Below are 24,756 nucleotides of genomic sequence, written 5' to 3'. Positions count from 1 at the left end.
ATTTCCATCTCTTAGTTTCGCCATAGAAACTCAGGATGGGAAAGGTCATTTGATCCTGACTTCTGACTTAGCTCAGTTCTCAAAATCAATAACAATATTTTGGTTTTTTCCCATCATCCCCATTTCTGTCAACTATGCCTCCATTTTCAGGATCTCCCATGTACTGTAGTGAGTTCCAGGGCCAACAAACCAAGAATAACATCATCAACTCCCAACTGGTTGGAAAAATCCTTAATGGGAAGCATTAAAGCCTCCTAATTTCTGATGATGCCCAACTCCCTATAACTCAGTCACATGCTGTTACTCTGGGGTGTTTCCTATACAGATGGTGTTTCCGCCTTCCTTGCTCCTTCACCATCTTCTGGAATGCAAGGAGGTATCTTCACTTAACTTCCAATAAACTTTATTTCTTTGGCATTATAAATGTCATTCTCATTCATGTTTACTCCCTGCGATACATTCTTCATATATGTCTCATAAAGAAACCTTTCTAGTTAGGAGAATGAAATGAATTCAGTGCCTGCCATTATATATGATGAACAAACACTGATCAAAGGTTTAGGAGTAATCCCCAAAAGAGACCCATGGTTTAGGGTGACTGCCCCAGAAGACAGCTTACAAAAGATTCTTGGCCCTCCTTTCCCCTTACCAGAAGATGGAACCCAGATCAAGCCTGGACTCCTCATCATTTCTTTCTCACATTTAGCTTCTTCTCCCAATCACTCCATGGAAACAACTGTGACCACTAATGACACCTTCTAGTCAAGTGAAATAATGCGTTTTTCATGCCCATCCTCTTCTATTTCTCAGATATTTTGAGATGGCCAGTGTTGAACTTTATCATTATCCTTCCTCAATTCCACTTCAGCTACACATGGGGATGGCCATGTCTTTGATCCTCCCATCATCCACAAGTGTTCCACTTCTATGTTCATTGACTCTGAAATTCCTTTAATGGATCATAATCTCCCATCATTTCCTTGCTCTCTATGCTTTATTTCATGCTTACTGTGACCTGCAATACTCTCTATACTTTCTTAAGCCTTCATTCTTGTTATGACTTCACTTTCCTCGCTTCTCAATCCCAATCCATTAGGGAGCATATTCAATTCTAGTTCTCCATTTGTGAATCTCTTGCTCCTAATCCTATTCTGCTCTATTCTGCTTGACTGCTTTGCCAAATCCCACTCTTGTTTTACTTCCATTATCCATCTCCTCCATTCCTACTCATGTGCAGCCCAGTGGAGCTGGAGAAAAACATATAATTTAGCTGACTGGCTCCACTATAAATTTGCTAATTAATCTCAACTGAGCCCTTACTGCCACAAAGAGATCCTTTCCTTCTCCCTAGTAGATTTTCTATTATGCCCACCACATTGACTGGCCCAGAACTCTTTTCTACACTTGTAATGCTACTTTCTGACCCCCTTGTCAGTGTGCTACCTATTAGCATTAAGGTTCAGTCAGCAGATAACCTAACTTTGTCATTTTCCTATTCAAATGACATAGCAAGAACAATGATCCCAAAACATTCCTTCCATAAACCCAGGCCTCACTCTCACATAATATATTAGCATCTGTAGGTGAGAGTGGGCACAAACTTAAAACACAATAATAATGAGGTATATATGTAAGGGAAGACATGTGGCCAAGGCAGCTTATAACCCTGGAATGTTACCAATGTCTCTTCTCTTTCTGGAAATATAGGGCTTTAATGTCTCAATATTTCTCTCTGTCTCTCTCACCGTCTCTGTCTCTCTGTCTCTGTCTGACTGTCTGTCTGTCTATCTGTCTCCCTCTCTCTCTCATACACACACACACACAGAGTTCACAGTCGGGGGTGGTATCTGGGCTAGATGGGTGGCTCTGCTGATAGGCTAGGCTGCTGTTTTTGGCCCTGTGGTGCTTTGTGGGCTTGGTTGATTCCTCACAGATGAATGGGTTGCTGTGGTGGATTACTGTAACTGAGTCACTTTGCTGCCAGGTTGGGCTATTTCTTTTCTCAGTTGGATTTTCTCCTTTAGGTTTTTTTGTTGTTGTCTTTTTGTTTTTTTTGCTGAAGACCTCAGCTGGGGGAGTGTACATTTTGAGAAAGGGCAAAGACCCTTGGCCTAGGATTTGAAGCAGGGTAAGGGATGGAACAAAGAGTTATTAAGTGCATTCTATGTGCCAGATAGTGTGCTGAACACAGTACGAATATCATTAATTTGACAGAAAATGAAAATGACAAATTTTGGAAGGGATGTAGTAAAATAAACACTATGGTACTATTGTCCTATTGGTGGAGTTGTGAAGTGATTCAATCACTTTGGATAGAAATTTGGAACTATGACCAAAAGGTTATAAAACAGTACATACCCTCTGACCTAGCAATATTGCTACTAGATCTATACCCCCAAGAGATCAAAGAAAAAGGGAAAGGACCATATGTACGAAAATATTTATTGTAGCTCTTTTTTTGACTGTGAAGCATTAGAAATTGAAGGGAAGAATCAATTGGGGAATGACTGAACAAGTTATGGTATATGAATGTGATATAATATTATTCTGCTGTAAGAAATGATGAAGAGAATGATTTCAGAGCACTCAGAGAAGACTTGTATGAGCTGATGCAAAGTCAAGTCAGCAGAACCAGGAGAACAATGTATGTAATAATAGCAATATTAAAAAGATAGCTAACTTTGAAAGATCTAGCAACTTGTCAACACAATGACCCATCATGATTCCAAAGGACTCATGATAAAACATACCACCTACTTCAAGAAACAGAACTGATGTACTCAGAGTACAGATGAAAATTATTCTTTTTTTTCTCGATCATGGCTAATATAGAAATTTGTTTTGCATTACTACATATTTGTGATGGATCTTGTTTTTCTTGTCTTATTAATGGGTGAGGATATGGAGAAGGGAGAGAATTTGGAATTGAAAACAAAATGAAATTGAATTTACAACATTAGACTTTAATTAATTACTGTGACCTGCAATGCTCTCTGTACTTTCACAAGCCTTCATTCTTGTTATGACTTCACTTTTCTCCCTTCTCAATTCCAATCCACTAGGGAATTCTAGCCTACTCTCTATTCATGAATCTCTTGCTCCCTGGTCTTATTCTGCTCTACTGCGTTGCCAAATCCCACTTTTGTTTTACTTCCATTAGAGTTGAAAGAGAGTATTCTAGGCGTAGGGAAGAGATTATGTGAATGCAGTGACATGAAAGATGGGGAGCCTATCCAGTAAGTTTGGCTGGAATGTAGAGTCCACCAAAGGAAAAAATGTAAGAAAAGTCTGGGAAGGTATGATGGATTCTGATTGTGGAAGGCCTTAAGTACCTGACTGGATGCAGTTGTATTTTATTTTGGAGGCGATAGGGAGCCACTGAAGGTTTTCTGATCAGAGGAATGACATGGTCAGATTGCTTCCTTATAAAGGTAATTTTGGCAACTGTGTAGAAGATGGAGGTAAGGAGGTAAGGAGGAAAGGCTACATCTAGGGAAACTAATTAGCAAACTATTATAATAGTCTAGCCAGTACACTATGAATAAGTGCCTGAACTTGAATAGTTGCTAATTCAGTGGAGTCAGGGGGATAGAAATGAAGGTGGTTGAGGAGACAAAATCAACTAGACTTGTCCATTGATTGGAAATGTGGGCTGAAGGAAAGCTATGAGTCTTTGAGGTTGGTGATCTTTATCTTTCACCTAATGTTATTCCTTTTAGTTTATGCAAACATGGTGTCTGATATTATCATTCCTCATCTCCTCCAATCCCATCCCATAAGCAGCTGCAGGCTTACTACCTTATTTGGAAGACTCTGATAGTAACTTTTGCTTATGTAATGTGTAAGATTCACAAAATATTTTCCTTACACTGACCCTATGAGATAAATGGTACAAGTATTATTATGCCCATAATAATAATTCATATTTATGCAACGTATAAGGTTTTATGAAGTATTTTCCTTGCACTGACCCTTTGACAGTACAAGTATCATTATGTCCATTTTCCAGATGAGAAAACTGAAGCTAAGAAGGATGAAATGAGAAGCTACTATGTGTCATTGTTACTGCTATGACTGACAAGTGTGGGTATCGTCTTGTCCTCTGAGATGCTTTTACTTCTCTAAAAAAGATTCCTTAAATCTCAAGAACAGTTTACCTATCACATTGACACCAGGTCCTATATTATAGTGTTAGCCACAATAGCTTAACCTTGTGTTGGTTAATATTTTGTTTACCTATGATGTTTACTATAGACCTATTGAGCCAAGACAATGTCTTTACCCAGTTAAAGTTTGATATGGCCTGAAGTTGACTACAAACAGAATAAATGAAAAGTAATAGAAACAAGGAGAGGTTAATAACTTTGTTACACCCTTCCTCATCCCAAGCTTACTCAGCTAGAACGACATGATATGATTATAATTCTATAATAACAATAATTAAGCATTGCTTAACATCTGTGGAGCAAGCGTGGCACTTTGGATGCTGGGTGTAGATCATAGAAAGTTGTGGTTCTTTATTTCTTTTATTGAGATGGAATAAATACCTATGGATGCACACAAGCTTGGCAGCATTGGTTGGAGACCAAAAATAGTTCCTTTCTTTCTTTTTTCAAGAAAGCAATTTCTGTGTTTTCTATCTTCATTCTTCCCTTCCTTCCTTCCTTCCTTCCTTCCTTCCTTCCTTCCTTCCTTCCTTCCTTCCTTCCTTCCTTCCTTCCTTCCTTTCTTCCTCTTTCTTGAAATTTGGAGACTAAAAAAAGGAAAGCAGAGAAAAATGGGGAATCTAATTATTCACTGTTTGAAATGTGAATTTTATCATGTCCCCAACCTTCTTCTCATTTTAATTTCTATTTATTTTATTATTTTTTCAATACATATTTTGATTCTTAAAATTTCTTTAGTTCCAACTCTGCCCTTCCCCACCACTCCCCCCACATCCTCAGTGACAGAAACCTCATTTGAAACAAAGAAGTACAGTTGATCAAAACAAATCATTGGCCATATATGACAATGAATATCACAATCCATACCTATAGTCTACCTCTTCCATGCTATGAAGAGAAGCATCTATTTCATCATTGGACCATGGGAATCAAGGCTGTCTCTTGCCTTTGATTAGAGTTCATATTCTTTCATTTTCCCTTTAATTTCTGTGTCTACTATTTAAATTATTCTCTTGATTCTGGGTACTTTTCTTCTCATTCATATGTTTTTTCCTCAACCTTCCTTTTTAACTTATTATCATGCTACTTCTCTCAAAACACTCTATGTACTTTAGCCTAACTAGTTTACATCCCATTGTGCTGAAAAGCACTCCTTATCACCAAATTCTAGATCAAATTCTCTTTCTTCCACAAAGTTGTTTCTTATCCTATCAGCCAGAAATGATCTCTTCAACAACTAAGCTTTCATGGCACTTTCTTTGTACCCCCTTTATGACATTGCACTAATTACATTATATCTTATTTATTTATTCTCCCTGACAAGCTTCTCAGATTCCAGCATTGGATTTAATGCTCTTTCCATGGCAAGATGTTGATACTACCACCACAGCCCCTTGGAAAGGAATCAGTGGAATTCAGGAATCATGAAGAGAAGCTTGGAATTCTAGTCCTGGCTCAGCTATCAACTAACTGTGTGATCTTAGGTAAGTTACTTCCCACTCTTTTCTCATTTGTAAACAGAGTTACATCAAATGATCTCCTAGATCCTTTCCAACTCCAAAATTCTTTGATCTAACAGTCACTCAACAAAAATTTGTTGAATCATTGTCCTCTGATCTCAGCTCATTGGTGTTCAGTAAATTTGAGCTGCATCTGATGCAGGGATTGGTTCCAGTAAGGTTCAGTTGTAGGAAAACAATTTTACAAGTCATACAAGAAAGCTAATTTCATTATTTTGTAATCACTCTTAAGTCTGGAGCCAAAATAATATTCCCTAGCTTGGCTTCTTATATTATTTTTAAAGACTGGCTCTAAATGACATGTTATGGAAAATCAGAGAGTGGAGCTTTGTCACTTCTGAGGATATGCCTTCCAGTAGAGGACAAGCTCTTTGAGGACAGGCACCATTATTCATTTTTTTTTAATATCTCTACCACTAATAGTTTTTATTTTTAAATTTAAATGTTATTTTTATTTTCAGTTCCACATTCTCTCCACTTATTGAGAAGGCAAAACATATCTATTTATACATATACAGTCATGCAAACCATATTTCTACATTACCCATGTGCTGAAAAAAAAAGCAAGAAAAATAAAGAAAAAAAAATCATGCTTCATGATGCTCTCTAAGTCCATTACTTCTCTCTCTGGGGGAGGATAGTATTTCATATTATGAAATACAAAATTTGGAAATAATAGGTTTATGCTTGATAAATGCTCCTTGAGTTGGATTGAATGCACTATATGCTCTGGAGGTCATTCTTTTTTAAAAAATTATTTTATTTGTTTTCAGTGTTCTACAATCATTTCCATATATCTTAGATTTTTTCCCCTCCCTCCCCCTCCTTCCCCTGTACCTCCCTACTCCCTCCCTGAGGTGGCATTCAATTTTATATAGGTTCTACACATACATTCCTATTAAACAGATTTTTACCTTAGTCATGTTGCATAGAAGAATTAAAATAAATGGGAGAAATCATAAAACAAAACAAAATATAATACAAAATAAAATGGTCTGCTTCATTCTGCGATCGAATTCCATAGTTCTTTCCGTGGATGTGGAAAGCATTTTCCCTCGAGACTATTGGGGATTTTTTAAGTCCTTGCATTACAGTGAAGTACTAAGTCTACCAGAAAAATTCCTCTCACACTGTGGTTATTGTTGTGTACGAAGTTCTCCTGGTTCTGCTCCTTTCACTCAGCATCAGTTCATGTAAATCTTTCCAGGTCTCTCTGAAGTCTTCCTGTTCATCATTTCTTATAGCACAGTAGTATTCCATTACATTCATATACCACAATTTATTCAGCCATTCCCCAATTGATGGGCATCCCTTTGATTTCCAGTTTTTGGCCACCACAAAGAGAGCTGCTGTAAATATTTTTGTACGTGTGAGACCCTTTCCCACTTTTATGATCTCTTGGAGATTCAGTCCTAGAAGCGGTATTGCTGGTCAAAGGGCATGCACATTTTTGTAGCCCTTAGGGCATAGTTCCAAATTGCTGTCCAGAATGCTTGGATTCTGGAGGTCATTCTAAGAGAGGACTTGTAAACATGACTTGGGCAAAGGGAGCATCATTGGAAGCAGAGTCCAGCCTCCCAAAGGGATTACTTTGAGAGGGAAGCACTCACTTGTATAGATGGGGTTTCATGTGTTGATTAAGAAATAATAAACATTACAAACTTTCACACTGGTATTTGTGTGGTACTGATAAAAATGGGCCAGGGGAGAGCAAGTCTGCCTCCCCTCTAAGAGTACTAAAGGAAGTCCAGGAAAAATAATAGATAAAGGCTGGACTTGACCCTAGGAGTCCTGGTTCAAAGTCTGCCTCAAATACCATCTGTGTAATTTATAGGCAAGTTCCTTGAGCTCTCAACTCATCAATTTCTTCATCAGTAAAATGGACATAATGACACATTACCTAATTCAGAGAATTATTGTGAAATTATTATTGTTATTTATTATTGTTGCTATTATTATTATTAGGGCAGCTCAGTGGTGCAGAGGCTAGAAGGCTGGGCCTGAAGTCAGGAAAACTCATTTTCATAAGTTCAAATTTGGCCTTAGATACTTACTAGCTATGTGATCCTGGGCAAGTCACTTAAACCTGTTTACCTCAGTTTCCTCATCTGTAAAGTGAGCTGGAGAAGGAAAAGACAAACCACTCCAGTATCTGCCAAGAAAACCCAAATGTGGTCATTAAGAATGAGTAAAAAACATGAATGAAAGCAAATTATTATTGTTATTTTCCCTTTGAAGAATTGAAGTCAGCTTTTTCTCCCCTAGAAAAATGAAACAGATTATTTTTAAAGCTTCCAATTAGTTGGTAGGCTTATTTATTTAAATTGCATATTACACATGCATATATATTACATTACATTCTATCATATTATACTACATTAGCACTAGAATTTTATTCTGTTAGAGTGGAACCAACTTTAGTCTTAATTGATAAGAGATAGCATTATCTCTTTGTTCACAAAAGTAGTTTAGGCTTTAAATTTATCTTGCCCACTCATATTTGACATGATATACAGCTTATTTCCATGGTGTAATAGCTTTCTATCATTCCTTAGTTCAGGTATGGAGAAGACCAAGATAGCTGGGAGATAGTGGTTCTAAAATCAGGTGATCTTGGTTTAAATATTGTCTCTGCCCTGAGTGACCTTGGTTAAGTGGCTCAACTTCTGTGAAGTCAGTTTCCTCACCTCATTTATAAATTGAGGAGGTTGGACCTGAATAATTTTCCAGCTATTACGTGCTACCTGAGTGACCTTGGGCAAGTCAGTTACCTTTTCTGAGTCTCAGTTCCCTCATTTGTAAAATGAGGATAGTTGAGTTACAGGACCTCCAAGGTCATTTCCAGCTATACTCATTTAGAATTTACAATGCAAACTCCTGGAATAGGCACCAAGGACAGTTGTAGAATCTTCAGCGGTCAGAGGGTCACAGAGCTAAGAGATACCTCAAAGATTATCTTGTCCAACTCCCTCATTTTATAGATCAGGAAACTGAGACTAAGAAAGATTACCAAGATCACAGCGGTAGCAAGTGACATCTGGAAAGCATTTCAGAAATTTTTTGTATAATCCCTCCATTCTACAATTGAAGAAACTGAGGTCTAAAGAGGTTTTACAATTTGCCCAAGGTCACAGGGCAATAAATGACAGAGCCAAGACTCAAACTTAGGTGCCATGATTCCAAGTCCAGTGCTGTTCTTTCTACTTCATCACCCTTCCTCAGGATATAGCTTTCTGCCTGACCTTGCATGGAGGCAGACAGATGGACTTATAAGACCTCAAAAACCCATCTGGTTACAGTATACAGTAATCTTCCCACTAGTACATTCCAGTCTCTACTTGTGCTTTCTCAGGTAGCTTCATCTCGGACTCTTCCAAGTTTCAACCTGATAGTGCTTTAACTTCTTAGAATGGAGAAAAAGAGTCAAGGGAGGTCAGCCCAGAGTCTATATATGGTGGAGTATAAAGCCAGAGACTCTGACCTTAGTCACTGGGGTGACCATGAGACAGAACTGTCCCTCAGGGTCTCCACACCCAATGAACAAGGGGAAGTGATGGGTTGGCCACTTTGAAGATGAGCCATAAAGCCCTTACTTCACCGAGAAGTACAATTGGTGTGGAGTCCTGACTTAGCAAGAAGCCCAAGTAAAACCTTTTATGAGGTGAAGGACTCTTCTGAGGTCATTAAATAACAGACTGAGAAGTGCTTCAGAAACAATGCTAAAGAAGAAAAAAGGGGAAAATACTATATACTATAACCACACCTACTGAGGAAAGAATATAAAATGAGCCTGGTATAGGAAGGAGATTCATACGATAGGAAACAGGTAGACATTGCAGGTCATCAGGGGACATTGTTGAGTTCATCATGCCTTACAACTGCTCTCTGCCCAACTTCAGCTGCCGTACTAGCTGCTCCTCCAGGCCCTGTCTGCCTCCCAGCTGCCACAGCTGCACCCTCCCTGGGGCCTGCAGCATCCCTGCCAATGTGGGTACCTGTGGCTGGTTCTGTGAAGGCTCCTTCAATGGCAAGGAGAAGGAGACCATGCAGTTCCTGAATGACCGTCTGGCCAACTACCTGGAGAAGGTGCGCCAGCTGGAGAGGGAGAATGCTGAACTGGAGAGTAGGATCCGGGAGTGGTGCCAACAGCAGGTCCCCTATGTGTGCCCAGACTACCAGTCCTACTTCAGGATCATTGAGGAGCTTCAGCAAAAAGTGAGTCAGATGGGGCATCTCAACTAATTCATGCACCAGTCGTGTGGAGAAGGAAGACAGGCAGAATTATCCAAAGTACTACATTTAAGAGAGTTTGAGAAAAGTTTTGTGGGTGCAGGTAGAGTCAGTAGGGTCAAGAGAATGGCCCATGGTCTTATATTATAAGCAGGTGCTATCTCATTTGAAAATCTTGAAGAATTTCTACTCTTTCTTGGTCCAGTGTTACCTTTTGAATTTTATAGCAGTTTCATTAATAAAAGTGATCAAAGTCAGTGGCACCTGAATGAAGACCCAAATAATCCATCCTTTGTAAATTATCAACTATCATTTAAGATGTATTAGATGATGGGTTCTCAACTGGTGTTCTATGAATTTGTTTTATTAGTATTTTGCTTAATGCATTTAAATATAATTGGTTTCCTTGGTTATCTTTTGTATTTTATTTTATGCACTTCAGGATATTATTCAAGATCAAGTTCATAGGTTTCATTAGATTTCCAAAGGGGGAACAGAAAATGTTCAGAACCACAACCTTAACTAAATTGAGGGTCTGTAGTTCCATTTAAAGTGGGTAAAGCATGAAGTAGACATTTGATCCTTGCAATATTCCTGAGAGATACATACTACAAAAACTATTATCTCCATTTATAAGATGAGAATACTGGGTTTCAGAGTGAATAAGTGACTTTCCAACAATTACATAACTAAGAGATTCAGGAGTGGGTTTCAAACCTAGATCCTTTTTTCAAGACTAGTCATTGATATGGTTTTCAATAATTAGTCACAGTTCTTCTGGGTCTCAGTTTCCTTTTCTGAAAAGTTAGGAGGGTGGACTAGATGACCTCCAAGGCCTTTTCAAGCCTTAAATCTTTGATTCTAAAATGATCTTTCCATTATGCCATACTCCCCTTTAATGTGTCCTATCTTCTTCAGAGGCCCTGCTTCCTTTAACCCCTTGGCTGGGTGGGTAGGGGGTAGACTTTTCTCCTGAGGTGTCAGAAACAATGATGGAAAAAAATGGGGAAATTTAAGTGTTATCCATGAGGGTGGATGTATGATACTGGAGGTAATCTAATTAGAGAGAGGGAGAGAGAGAGAGAGAGAGAGAGAGAGAGAGAGAGAGAGAGAGAGAGAGAGAGAGAGAGAGAGAGAGAGAGAGAGAGAGAGATGATTAAAGGGTCCATTTCCACCTGCCTGATATTTCTATGAAAGCTTCAGTTCTGATCTTGTGGAATTATAAAACAGAAGTGGCTAAGCTGAGCCCTAGTAAACATATACAACATGGGCTGCCAATGCCACCCCCAACTGAAATTTGGGGCTCAAGCTTGTGCAGAGACTCCATAACAGGTCTGGACTACTAAGCATGTGACAAAGAGACGAACTTTTCATTGACTGCTGTGATGATCGTAGGGTGCATTCAACAGGTACTAACTACCTGTGAATTTTCTGTTTTCTCCCTGGTCATAAAAGAGTAAGAGAGACATACTGTAAGCCTCCGGATGGGAAGAGGACTTAGGTCCTCTGTTAGATATGGAAAAAGACTTAGAGATAATCTAATCCCACCTCTTCATTATATAGCTGAAAAAACAAAACCCTGAAGCCTAGAAAAGTTAAGAAATGTGCTCAAAGTCACAGAACTAGCTAGTGGCAAAGTCAGAAATAGAACACAGAGTTCCAGACGCCCAGTGAAGCCATACACTTTTCTTCCTATCATATTGCTTTCATATTGAAGTTAAATAATCACTCAATAAATAGAATATATGAGGCACTGTACTAAGCATTGGGGATTCTTTTAAGGAGTTTACAACCTGATGGTTTATAAAAAACACAGAAGGTGAACTGGAAATGTGGCATTATCATCTTCATCCTTTATGCAAATGACAAGAGGACAATAGTTGATTTATTTTACTTCAAGAAAAAAAAGTATTATTTCTAAGTGTAATGCAGTTTACAATCATTCATTCCTTCAGATCCTGTGCACTAAGGCAGAGAATACTAGACTGGTGGTGCAGATTGACAATGCCAAGCTGGCTGCGGATGATTTCAGAACCAAGTAAGAACTTTTGAACAGTATGCTTTGTCCATTCACAAAATAAGTGACCTCAATATGCAGTGACTTTCCCATCCCTGGAAGTGTTCAAACAGAGACAGGATAGTTATGAGACTTTTTAGTCCAGGGTCTATTTACTTCCTTCAGAATTTCTTTTGATAATTATCTTTTAATATATTTAGTTTCCTTCATAATCTTATACATTTTATTTTAAGCATATGAAAACATGATAGCTAGCTCCTGATTAGTGAGAATAATGAATCCTCTGTAAAGTGGTCAAATTATTCAAATTCACATTGCACATTTCCATCAAGCTTAAACCAATTACCATATTTTACATAATTATAGCTTTGGATAGAGTGAATTTGAGAGCTCCTTATGAGATTCATTATTCACACTAATTGGGATGAAACTGCATTCTAAGAAGGGGTTTTATTGTCTTTGCCAGATTGCCAAATGGGTCTACAACTCCCAAAAGGTGAAGATTCCTTGGCCTAGGGGATCTCTGAGCATTTTCTGACTCTACATTCTAAGTTTCCATAAGACTTAGAAGACTGGTTTCTGAGATATGGGGACTTTCTCTTTGTGTTTTTGTTTTCTTTGCATGTCCTTTGATCTCTTGTCATATTTTAAAGGTACCAGACAGAGCTGTCCCTGCGCCAGCTGGTGGAGGCTGACATCAATGGCCTACGGAGGATCCTGGATGGGCTGACCCTCTGCAAGTCTGATCTAGAGGCTAAGGTGGAGTCCCTGAAGGAGGAGCTACTCTGTCTCAAGCAGAACCATGAACAGGTAAGGGAAAATTTCCAGACCTAGGTATCTTGTCTGGTAAGAAGGGACCTGACAATTCAGACTGTATGCGGGGAGAAGGAAATGTATTCACTGTGCCCAAGAAACTGAATATTCCTTGCCCACGAAATCAACCTTGCTTTAGTCAATCAGTCAACAGACATTTATCAAGCACCTACTATATGCCAGGTGCTGTGTTAAGTTCTGGGGATACAATGAAAGGAAAAAGACAGTGGATGCCCTTGAGGAGCCCATCAGAGAATGATTAATCCACTCTACTCTGTTCGCATAAAGGCGTGTGGTCAAGAAATGCAATTGTTATTAAAGCATTCCCAATAGTTTCATTGTACCCATTAAGTTTAGCATCAGCACCAATTCATAAACCAGCTAGACTTCTTTGAGGAGCAAGAGACAGGTAAGTGTTTCACACTGTAACCAACCTGAATGTAGTAATCATGGAATCTTGGTCCCAAGGTCCCTGGCTAAAAATTGGGCATAGGGTCTTGTGAAGAAAAGAAACCAGAAAAGCATTTGCAAGCCATACAGGAGGCAGTCAATAAATGTTTGCCTCTAAAAGCAATGATAATAGCTAACACTGTAAGTATTGTATAATTGGCAGTCTTTGATATTTGAAAGGTAGATGCTACGGACATTATTGACCCCATTTTGCAGTTGAAGAAATCAAAGTTCAGAGAGTTACTCAGGATTAGTTACACAACAACCATTTATTAATCAAAAACTGTGAGTCAGGTAGGGCAGCTAGGTGGCACTGTGGATGGAGAGCCTGGTCTGAGGTCAGGAAGACCTGAGTTTGAATACCTGTAGACACTTAGTAGCTTTGTAACCTTGGACAAATCATTTAATTCTGTTTGCCTTGATTTCCTCATCTGTAAAATGAGCTGGAGAAGGAAATCGCAAACCATTCTAATATCTTTGGCTAGAAAATCTCAAATGGGATCATGAAGATTTGGACACAAGGGAAACAACTGAACAACAGTAAAAATGTGTCAGGTGCTGTGTTAAGTTCTGGTAACACAAGGAAAGGCAAAAATGCAGTCCTTAACCTCAAGGGACTTATAATGTAACTGTGTATATACAAGATTTACACAGAATGGTTAGGAGGTAATCTGAAAGGGGTTCCATAAATCTAGTGATGGTCCAAAGCAAGTTTTGAACCTAGATCTCCCTTGACTATGGACCCATGAGTCTTTTCTATTAGCATTTTCTGATAATGATATAGATGATGATGGTCCTGAGGAAGGTGATAGTGACAAAGACAGCAATAAGGAAGAGTGACTAAACTTCAGGAGATAATAAACACTGAAGGAAAAACTGGAATAAATGAGAAATATTAATTCTGGCTTCTTTATCTTCTTAGAAGAGGTATGATATAATGGATAGAGAACCAGTAACCCCAGGAAGACCCAGGTTCAAGTCTTATCTTCTGCACATACTGAGTGACCTTGGGCAAATGACTTAGTGGCTTGTAGTCAGTGAGTGGAGGGACTTGCACCCAGTAAACAAGTCATTTAGTGAGCACTCTGTGTTCCAGGAAAAGCTTGAAGACTCTAATCTGAAGACCAGCTGCTGCCCTGTATGGGTAGATGGAGTTTCATTAGCTGGGAATTCCCTATACCAATGAAATCATAAAACCAGTGCCTATTCCTATGTCTCCCCATCAGACATGTAGATGGTGGCATTGTGAATGGAATGTTGAAGTTAGAAAGGGCTGACTTAAAATCCTGCCTCAGATGCTTCCTACCTACATAACCCTGGCCAAGGGATTTAGCCCATCTATCTCTTATTCTTAACTCATCCTACCATCTGTAAAATGGAGGTCAGTAATAGCAGGATTGTAGGATAGATTATGAAATTGTATGAAAAATGCTTTGTAAGCCTCAAGTGGCTATGTAAATGGTAACTATTAATGTTTCCCTTAAGCTCTATGTCCCTTAAGAGTTAAAAAGCTTAATTCAAGGAAAAAAACTTGTATCTTCCAATGACACTCCTACAAGAGACTTTACGAGCAGACTCATTGCTGCTGGGGTCCTTCCTCCTTTTTCTTACACAGGAAGTCAACACCCTGAGAAGTCAGATTGGAGAGAGACTCAATGTGGAGGTGGATGCTGCCCCAACTGTGGACCTGAACAGGGTGCTGAACGAGACCAGGTGTCAATATGAGACTGTGGTGGAGAACAACCGCAGAGATGTGGAGGAGTGGTTCACCACTCAGGTGAGGCTGTTTCACCTCCTATGACTCACCAGAATGTCAGGTAGTATTTGTTGGCCCCTCTTCATCGGCTGCCTCACCACACCTCCTGACCAAGACTGATTTCTTTTTCAGACAGAGGAATTGAACAAGCAGGTGGTGTCCAGCTCCGAACAGCTACAGAACTGCCAGGCAGAGATTGTTGAACTGAGGCGCACTGTCAATGCTCTGGAGATTGAGCTGCAGGCTCAGCACAACCTGGTGGGTTTCCCCTTGGTTCTGGGTTCACCTTGCAGCTCTAAATGAAACAATTAATCAATCAATGAATCCATGAGCATTTATTAAGTACCTATAATTCACCAGGCACTCTGCTAGGTGCTGGGCATAAAAAAAAAAGACAAAGAATGAAAAAGTTCCTTCTCTCAAGTAGCTTACATTTTGTTAGAGGAGATAACATATACATATATAAATAGATAAAAATAATATTTTTTGAGGACAGGAAGGTGATAGCAACTGGAGGGGATCAGGAAAGACTTCTTATAGAACAGAGAACTAGGTCTGGGAATAGATTCCAAGGGTCTTTGAACTTAGATGGGAAAAAAAAAATCACATTTTAATTTTCACTTACCTGTAACTGAAATTTATCATTCAATTATGTAAAGACCTGGTTCTGGAAAATGGCCCATAGGTACATACAAAATTTAAGAGTTCTAGTAGAAAAGGTGGGGCTTGAACTGAGCCTTGAAGAATGCTGGGAATTTTAAGAGGTACAGGTGAGGAGGGATTGTATTCTAGGCAAAGGCGACAGCTGGATGGAGTATCATATATTGAGACATTAAAAAGACTGGGTTGACTGGATCAGAATATAGGTGAATATTGGATAATGAGGCTGAAGTTGTGGGTGGGGGCCAGGTTGTAAAGAGTACCAGATCAGATGCCAACAGAACAGGCTTGTATTTGATCTTAAAGAGAATAGACAGGCACTGGATGGACGAAGACAGAAGTATAACTCATGTTAACAGGCAGACATCTAATTTATTCTTATTTGTGATGATTGTGAGGTGCCTGAGAAACTTAGGGAGACATTCTTGGAAGTGTCTTACACAGCTCTGAAAAAAAGGTGACATTTCTAGCATTCTTTCTTTCTTCCATCACAGAGAAATTCTCTTGAAAATACCCTGACAGAAACCGAGGCTCGTTACAGCTCCCAGCTGTCCCAGGTACAGTGTATGATCACCAATGTAGAGTCCCAGCTGGCTGAGATCCGTGGCGACCTGGAGAGGCAGAATCAAGAATACCAGGTGCTCCTGGATGTCAGAGCACGGCTAGAGTGTGAGATCTCCACGTATCGTGGCCTGCTAGAGAGTGAAGACTGCAAGTAAGTCATCCCGGGGATTTGAAGCAAAGTTGCATGTATGGCTTTTCCAAATCAGGGGGTTTATAACCAAAATCTAGCATGGAACCAAAAGAGCAGGACGTTTGTTACCAAAGCTTGAAAATACTAATCTATTTGCATAGACCTTCGTGGTGTGATGTTGGGAAGCAAATGTCCACATTATTTGCTCTCTTTCCCCAATATATTTAATTAAAAAAATGTCTTTATAATTCATTGTGGTGAGAGTATTTTCTCCTCCTGCAGAAAATAACAATTTTGGTTATCTTTCATTGAAAGGTACCATTATAAGCTATAGATGATAAGACCCTGGACTTGGAATCAACAAGACTGGTTCAAATGCTCCTTTAGAGACACTTATTAGCTATCTAATCAAGGGCCAATCACTTAACCTTTCTGTGCCTTGGTTTCCTCATCTGTAAAATGAGAAGTTTGGACTTAATGGCTTCTAAGGTCTCTTTCAGCACTGAGGAGTTAAATGACTTGTCCAGGGTCACCCATCCCAGCCAGTATATGCTAGAAGTAGGAATTGAACCCAGTTCTTCTCAACTTTAACACCAGATCTCTAAACTAAAATGCATACCTAGACTGCATAAAACGATATTTCCCAAGTGAGTGATGCCATCTTAGGTAACTAGGCACATGCCAAACCCCACTGCCCAGGGTAAACAGTAAATCTAGTAGAGGGAAAAGTCTGGATTATCATTGTTATGCCTTGATTTTTCTAGGACAAACACTGAATAGATGCTTGACAAAATATATATATACACATCTACATATATAGCCCTTTAAAAAATTGTATTGTTGTCTGCATTGCACTTGTCACATTTCCATGACTACATGATTTTGTCTCCCCAGGCTTCCCTGCAATCCCTGCGCTACCACCAATGCCTGCGGCAAGCCCATTGGCCCCTGCCCCATCAGCACTCCTTGTGCCCCCTGCACACCTTGCATCCCTCGATCTCGCTGCGGTCCTTGTAATTCCTTTGTGCGCTAAATCTCCCAGCGTCCTCCAGAGGGTGAAGGGCAGAGGGCCATTTGTTTCCAACTTTTGGACAGATCTCCTTCTCTCTCAGTGATTGTATCCTGTCAAATAGAAGAGGCCAAGGAAAGAATAGGAAGAAATATACACAAATTCTCTCCAATGTAGTCAGGGATCCCAGGGGGCTAGGATTTGCTGGTTCTACACATCCAAGTCCCGGCATTCCTGAAGGTCTTTGATCTTCAAATATTTGAGCATATTTCCCTTCAGAAAGTGTGACTTACTGGCTCCTATGGTCCCCTCTGTTGCTTCAACCTTTCCATCTCTCCTTGTAGTTCCCTTCTCATCCCCCTAATAAACTTCCACCCTTGCAAAGCAGTGATGATTCTCATGTTTATTCATTCCTTCCAAAGTGTGTGATGTTTGTATTTCATAGAAAACCACTTAAAAGCAGAGGGTTACTCACTACTCTTGGTCTACAAGCAGCCACCATCATGAATAACACTCATTAACGAGACAGGCTGCCAGATACTGTGCCTTAGGCACCATATGGAATGGTCAGGAAGCTCTCTGATCAGAACAGGACACATACTTCAGTGAACTGAAGCTTCTCTTGCTAAGAAACACTGCTCACAGTTCCTAGACAAACTCTTTGCTTCCCCCCTACCCCCCAACACACCTGCAAAGAAGCTCTGACATGCCAGTCATACAGATAACAGATTTTAACAATCACTCTTATCATCACTGATCCAAATGAGCATTGCTGTTAAGTGGTTTTCTGTCATATCTGACTGTTGACCCCATTTGGGATTTTCTTGGCAGAGATACTGGAGTATCTGACTTATTTTACAGATGAAGAAACTAAAGCAAATAGGGTTAAGTAACTTGCCAAGGATTATACAGCTAGTAGTTTACCATTTCCTTCTCCAGCTCATTTTATAGATGAAGAAACTGAGGCAAACAGGGTTAGGTGACTTGCCCAGGGTCACATAGCTAGCAAGTGTCTGAAGCCAGATTTGAAATCAGGAAGATGAGTCTTCCTTACTCTGGGTTCAGAACTCTGTCCACTGTATCCTTTAGCTGCCCAAAAGAGTGGAACCCCTTTATATTAGTCTCTAGGGGACGCTAGACACTTATTCAAGGGTCATGCCATTATTCACAATGTGCTGGAAATATCTTTTGGGGAACTCTTTTCAGAGTCTGTGGCAGGTCCATGGTAGCAGAACTTGCCCTTCTGGACTGTATGTAATCCTTTGAAACCACCAGAAATCATGGAGAGCCAAATCTAGTGAATGAAGTGGGTGATCAAACTGGGGAAGCCTCATTTGGGGCCTAAGAGGAGGTATGAAAAGAAGGTAATATGGACATTTCTTACCTGGGGGTTAAAGGGACTCTGAAGATCATTCCAAAAGAAGAGATCCAAGTTTGTTGACAACAGAATTCCAGAGTTGTGTGTCCTCAGATTTTGATTATTTTGATTATTAACTTGTGAACTGTTAAAAAATTTGATAACTGTATGTTGATATAATTGGTTTTATTTTCAATTTCTATGCATTTTATCTTATGCCTTTGAAAATATTCTTCAGAGGAATCTATAGTCTTCATTAGATTTCTGAAGGGGCCCATGACATAAAAAGGCTAAGAACTATTGATCTTGATCAACCTAGAACTGACCAAGATATACCTCTATGGTAAACCTAACAAGTGATTATGAAGCTTCTCCTTGAAGACTATAAGTAAGGGGGACGCTATGACCTCCCAGGGTAATCTATTCCACTTGGAAATAATGCCCAGTTTGAAGAATTTCTTCCTCCCAAATCTGCCTCTTTCCCACATCTACCCTACTCACCTTAGTTCTGCCCTTTTGGGCCAAGAAGAACAAATTGAATCTCTCTTCCACCTGACAATCCTTCACATACTTAAACATAGCTTTCCCTCCCCACTCTCCTCATCTCTCCTTCCTCCCCAACTTTTCTATCCTTCTCTCCTCTTTCTCCCCTCTGCTCTCCCTCTCCTTCCCTTTTCTCTCCTCCTCTTCCCACCCCTTCCATCTCCCCTCCTCTCTTCTATCCTCTTCTTTCTTCTTTTCTCTCCTCTTCTCTCCTTTCCTCTCCTATCATCTCCTCTCTTGTTCTCTTCTGTCCTGTCTTCTAATTTCCTCTCCTCTTCTCTCTTATTCTCTTCTGTCCTCTCTTGCTCTCTCATTTCCTCTTATCACTTCCTCTCATTTTCTCTCCTCACCACTCCTTTTTCCTCTTCTCCTCTTTTCCTTTCCTTTTCTCCCCTCAAATCTCCTTGTTTCTTGAATCAACCCTCATTTTCAGTATTGTAATTACTTCAGTGGTAACCTCTCTTTCCAAACTTCTCCATCTGACTGATGCCTAAAATCCCACCATCAGAAACATTCCTTTCTTGGTTCTTCCACCCTGAATATCATTTGCATGAGCAGGTTCCAGAATGCTTGTAAATAAAATTAGCATCACTATTCTTGAGTTCCAACTCCAATATACCAAAGCATGAGAGGCTGGTTGTATGACATAATTTCTTTAGCCACAAGAATGTATCTCTTCTCCTGTCATTAGGCAAGCACAGAATCTCAAGGTGAAGGCCCATTAGTTGTCATCTCTTTGCTGCTCATCATCATTCCAGTTTAGGAGCTTAGATGATGTCATTTGCAATGACGGACATGCCATTGTTCAAGAACTAAGAGGCAGGAGGAGAACCCCATCCTCTAACTTTGATCTTTTCATTCATCCACCCTTTTATCCTTGAATCTCTTTCCAATATAGGACTGAAATATTGGTGCAAATGGAAAGAAAGCCTAGACTCTCAGCATTGACCTTCTGGCCCTCAAATATCTTTTATATCCTTAGTGCTTGTAATTTCATAATATCTTTGGTTATTATGCATGGAATAGTGGATGGATAGCTGGCCTTAGACCTAGGAAGACCTGGGTTCCAGTCCCACTGTGCTCACTCACATTAGTAGATGGAGTTTCCTCAACTGGAAGTTGCCTATACCAATTAAATCACAGGTTCAGACCCTATACTTATTGAATATTAGAATTTGAAGGGAACCCAGGGGCCCTACCCAAATCATGAATCCTATTTTCAATACTTCCACTAGTCATTTAAGTACCTCCAGTCTATCTTCTGGTCAAGATGGAAGTCTGAAAGGTCATAGAAGACTCCAGCTCTCTTAATACACTCCCAAATATACAATATATATTATATATAAAATATATAATACATAAAATATATAATATATTATATATAAATATGTAATCCATAAAATATATAATATATATTATATATAAAATATATAATATAAATATAAAAGTGTTAATTTGATATTTTAAAGGACGTACAATGAGAGCCCTCACAATTAGACCCTCCTGTGATTTTTCTAGGTTATACACTGGATACATTCTCATGATCTGTTTTGGTTAAGACTGATTCTCTTCATCACTGGTCTCTGGGGAGTGCCTTCTCCTGACAATTGCCTTCAACTATTTTGTCTTTCTATAACTTTTTTCCCACAGCAGAGTCCTTTGGCAGACTTGTTGACCACTGCCCAGTAAGCATTGTTTTTCTCCTATCTCTCGTGCACATGCTTGTGTCTTTCACTCAGATCATGGTTCCTGTATTACCTTTGAGCAATAGAATTCCCAGTATCATCGTAAGTCTCATGACCTTGAGGGAAATGTATTAGTGAGGAAACTGGGACACAAGGGAGTAGTAATGATCTCCAGGTCTCTGTTAAGGAGTTTTTAAAAGAATTTCTCTGTGATAAAGATGAGGAAGAAACATCAGAGATTGAGCTTCTTTGTAGTCAATTGAGGCTCTTGCCAGTTGTTTCAACTCATGTCTCGTCACTGGCCTTTGATGACTCTGGAGAAGAGAGTAAGACTGATGATGTTGCCCAGCTCTGCCTCACTTCAATCCCATTCATTTGCAAGTCAGTACATCCTCCTCCTGATGTCACTGGTCCTCTTTCAGAACAAAAGATAAACAACAATTAGTGAGTCACATGATTTTTTCCGGGGGGGGGGGGGGTTTCAATCAATCAGTCAATCATTCTACCAATTAGCAAACATTTAATAAGTACCTACTGTGTGCCAGGCGCTGTCCCAGATGCTAGGTATATGAAGACAGAAGACACAAGTGAAACAGATCTGCTCTCAAGGAGCTTACAACGTAGCCAGGCATATACAAAAAAGATACAAAACAGATAAAATGTAATTTGAGGGGAAAGTGACATTAAATCAGGATTGGAGTGGGGAATCAATTTTAAGAGCAATCTTCATCTAATGTATGTGGTTCATAGAAATGATTTTTGTGCGTGTGATGTTTATTAAGCATAGGTATGACCGTGTCACTGTCCTGCTCAATAAACCTCAGTGGTTCCCTACTGCCTCTAGGATAAAATACAAAATTCTTTGTTAGGTACATAATGCCTTACACAACCTGAACCTCCAAACTCTCTTTCTTGACTTATTCCGCATTACTCCCCTTCACACATTCTATGGTTCAACCAAACTGACTTTCTTGTATTTCCCATCTCCAAAATCCTCCATGGATTGAATGTACTCCATCCTCACCTATATCTCTTAGTAGCCTTAGTTTTCTTCAAAGCTCAAGTACTACTTCTTTAATGACACTTCCAGGAGCTAGTTCCCCCCTCCAGTTTCCTTACATTTATTTCGTATGTGTTTTGAACAAAGGGGTAGTGTAGCATAGAGTATGGGGACCTGGCTCCCACTTAGAAAGACCTGGTTTCAAGTTCTGTCTCTGACGTTTATTAACTGTGTGATGGCAGACAAAGCACTGAACTTCTCAGAGCTCTGAGCAATATTCAAAGACTACAAGCTAGGTCTTGATTATAGTAAAAAATGTATCCTGTGAAGTGGGTTCATATATTCAAATTCACACTATTCAAAGTTATAATTATGTAAAATATGATAACTGGCTGCAGCTCAGTGGCAATATATAGCAATAATTTGAATAAGGTGACCACTTCAGGGATGCATTATTCAAACTAATGCGGACTTAGCTGTAATAAGTACAGAGCTGGAGATAGCCTGCAGGGGTAGAGGAAATTTTCTCCTCAGGAGTTACAGACCAGTGAAATCACAGTCACAATATTATTTTTTAAATACTACCCTCCTTCAGAGAAAGAACTGATATTGTCTGAATACAGACAAACATACTATTTTTTCCTTTCCTTTTTCCTTTCCTTTTTCCTTCCCTTTTCCTTTCCTTTTTCCTTTCCCTTTTCCTTTCCCTTTTCCTTTCCTTTCCTTTCCTTTCCTTTCCTTTCCTTTCCTTTCCTTTCCTTTCCTTTCCTTTCCTTTCCTTTCCTTTCCTTTCCTTTCCTTTCCTTTCCTTTCCTTTCCTTCCCTTCCCTTCCCTTCCCTTCCCTTCCCTTCCCTTCCCTTCCCTTCCCTTCCCTTCCCTTTCTCTTTTTTGTTCATCTTTTTGTACAAAATGGCTAATATGTAAATATTTTACATGATTGCATACATATAATCTATATCAGATTGCTTACCATCTCAGGCCAGGGGAAGGGCAGGCAAGAAGGGAGAGATATAATTTGGAACTCAAAATTCTAAAAAAAAAGTTATAGATGGCTTTAACATGCTTTTGGGGAAAAATAAAATGTAATTAAAAATGCATGCATCTACGCGTATAAATTCCATCAGTAATGATCTGATAAATGTTTAAGAACCAGTTCTCAAAAAATGTGTACTGCACTTTTAAGTTTAATCTGCATTAACATTTTTTCTACATCATTTCTTAAGACCAGGCAATCAACAAAACAATAAATCAAGTCCTGATTTATATCTTGCCAATTTTCTGAGGCATAAACGCTCACACTGGTAATTTGACAATCAACTCTGGCGAGCTGGTTCAAGCTGGCTCCAGCACACCCCTGTCCTAATGGTATACGATATCCTTAAGGGCAAGGATAATTTTTTCCCCTCTTTGTGCCTGTCGCATAGATGGGGCATTATAAATGCCTGCGGATTGTGGCTGCTGACGTTATTTGCCAGTTTTATTTTTAAATTTAGCAGTAATCATGAATCCACCTTGTTATTTAGTGGGGGCCATCTCCTCTCCTTCTGAATATAACTCTGCCACTAGATCTCTGTGTGGTCTTAGGTGAGTTAGTTTCCCTTTCTGTGCCTCAGTATCTTCATCAGTAAAACAAGGGGTTTGACCTAGGCCCTCTCTAAATTCTTTTCCAGTTCTGGCATTCCATTATTCTTTATAAAATGCTTCTTTCAGAAGGACTTCAAAAGCGGGGTCCTTTGCTCTTCACTTTCAATTGAGATGATAGATTCACAGTTGTAGAATTAGACAAGACCTCAAGGCCATTTAATCCATCTTCCTGACAGTTGGAGGAAAGGGAAGCTGAGAGAGTGAAGTGATTTGCCCAAGGTCACAAAATTGGTAAGTAGGTAGGATTTGAACCTGGGCTGATTGACACCAAAGCCACTCTTTTCCAAAGAAAGGAGACTCCAAAGCAATCTTTTAGATTGTATGTAATGTACATATACAGTATTCTTTTCAATGCCTCTTGAGATGAAATTTAATATTACAATACCACCTCTTTCTGATCCCTCCTCAAATAATCATGAATATGTTTAACACATTATATGTGTCATATATAACATATAAATAATGTTAACACATTATAATCCCCTCTCCTCTATCCCTAGTAGAATGTGAGCTCCTTGAGGGCAGGGAAATTATAATTTTTATTTATTCATCTTTCCATCCCTAGTGCTTATCATACTACTGTCCACAAATATCTGTTAAATAAATGCTTGTTAGACTGGGTCAGTTGAGACATTCCCCCCTAGGCTTCTATGGATAACTTCTTGACCCTCTGTTATAAGCAGTTCAGCCTAGATATCTATGTGTTGATTAATAATACATTATCTGAACCCAGCAGGGTTCTTGATTTCCTTGGTGTTTCTCCTAGGGTTCCTACAAAGGGAGTTCAGGAAGAGCATGGGACATGAACACCCATCAAGCCACAGCCCTTGTTTCTGTAATGACAGGTGTCTTAGATCTCTAGAGATATTTAATTAGCACACTACAACAATGGCCTTTGCTTGGCTTCTTTTGAAACCTTTTAATGTGTAGTTTTTTCCTGCCCAATCTGCTGGAATAATTAGCCAATGAGGGGATAAGTTCTCTTGGTCTGATCAGTTGAAATATACCAGCTGTACAAAATAACAGAAAGCCATAAAAAACCAAAGGGAATATAGAAGCATCCTAAGAAGCAGTTTGAATGATTCTCCAAAGCAAAGATTTCATCTGGGGGTTACAAGTTTACTCTTCTGGTTTGACCTTTGCAATGTAATTCAGATTTGGGGCTGGGAATAGCTTTAGAGGTCACTTAGTCCAAACCCCTCATTTTATAA

At 39.4% G+C, this 24,756-nt stretch overlaps 1 protein-coding gene and 1 long non-coding RNA gene across 2 annotated transcripts in view; one reads left to right on the top strand and one right to left on the bottom strand.

Moving 5' to 3' along the window:
- Positions 1 to 4,470: 4,470 nt before the first annotated feature.
- The window catches only part of LOC140528524 (uncharacterized), a 36,019-nt gene continuing 15,733 nt past the window's right edge, over positions 4,471 to 24,756 (bottom strand). The window contains exons 3-9 of the long non-coding RNA XR_011975208.1: positions 21,436 to 21,512; positions 20,692 to 21,315; positions 18,700 to 18,817; positions 17,290 to 17,428; positions 15,003 to 15,247; positions 7,741 to 7,838; positions 4,471 to 4,753 (exon numbers count right to left, since the gene is read on the bottom strand). This is a non-coding gene — a long non-coding RNA (uncharacterized lncRNA). The remainder of the gene's footprint in view (positions 4,754 to 7,740; positions 7,839 to 15,002; positions 15,248 to 17,289; positions 17,429 to 18,699; positions 18,818 to 20,691; positions 21,316 to 21,435; positions 21,513 to 24,756) is intronic.
- Positions 9,554 to 17,702, top strand: LOC140528521 (keratin, type I cuticular Ha3-I-like). Its single transcript, XM_072646423.1, has 7 exons — positions 9,554 to 9,901; positions 11,872 to 11,954; positions 12,587 to 12,743; positions 14,812 to 14,973; positions 15,085 to 15,210; positions 16,107 to 16,327; positions 17,201 to 17,702. Exons 1-7 carry the CDS (start codon positions 9,554 to 9,556, stop codon positions 17,337 to 17,339), a joined length of 1,236 nt encoding a protein of 411 aa, XP_072502524.1. The 3' UTR covers positions 17,340 to 17,702.

Source organism: Notamacropus eugenii, chromosome 2 (genome assembly GCF_028372415.1).
Source record: "Notamacropus eugenii isolate mMacEug1 chromosome 2, mMacEug1.pri_v2, whole genome shotgun sequence".
Taxonomy (NCBI): Eukaryota; Metazoa; Chordata; class Mammalia; order Diprotodontia; family Macropodidae; genus Notamacropus; species Notamacropus eugenii.
The sequence above is the reverse complement of the archived record's forward strand: the minus strand, read 5'-3'. Positions and strand labels throughout refer to the sequence as shown.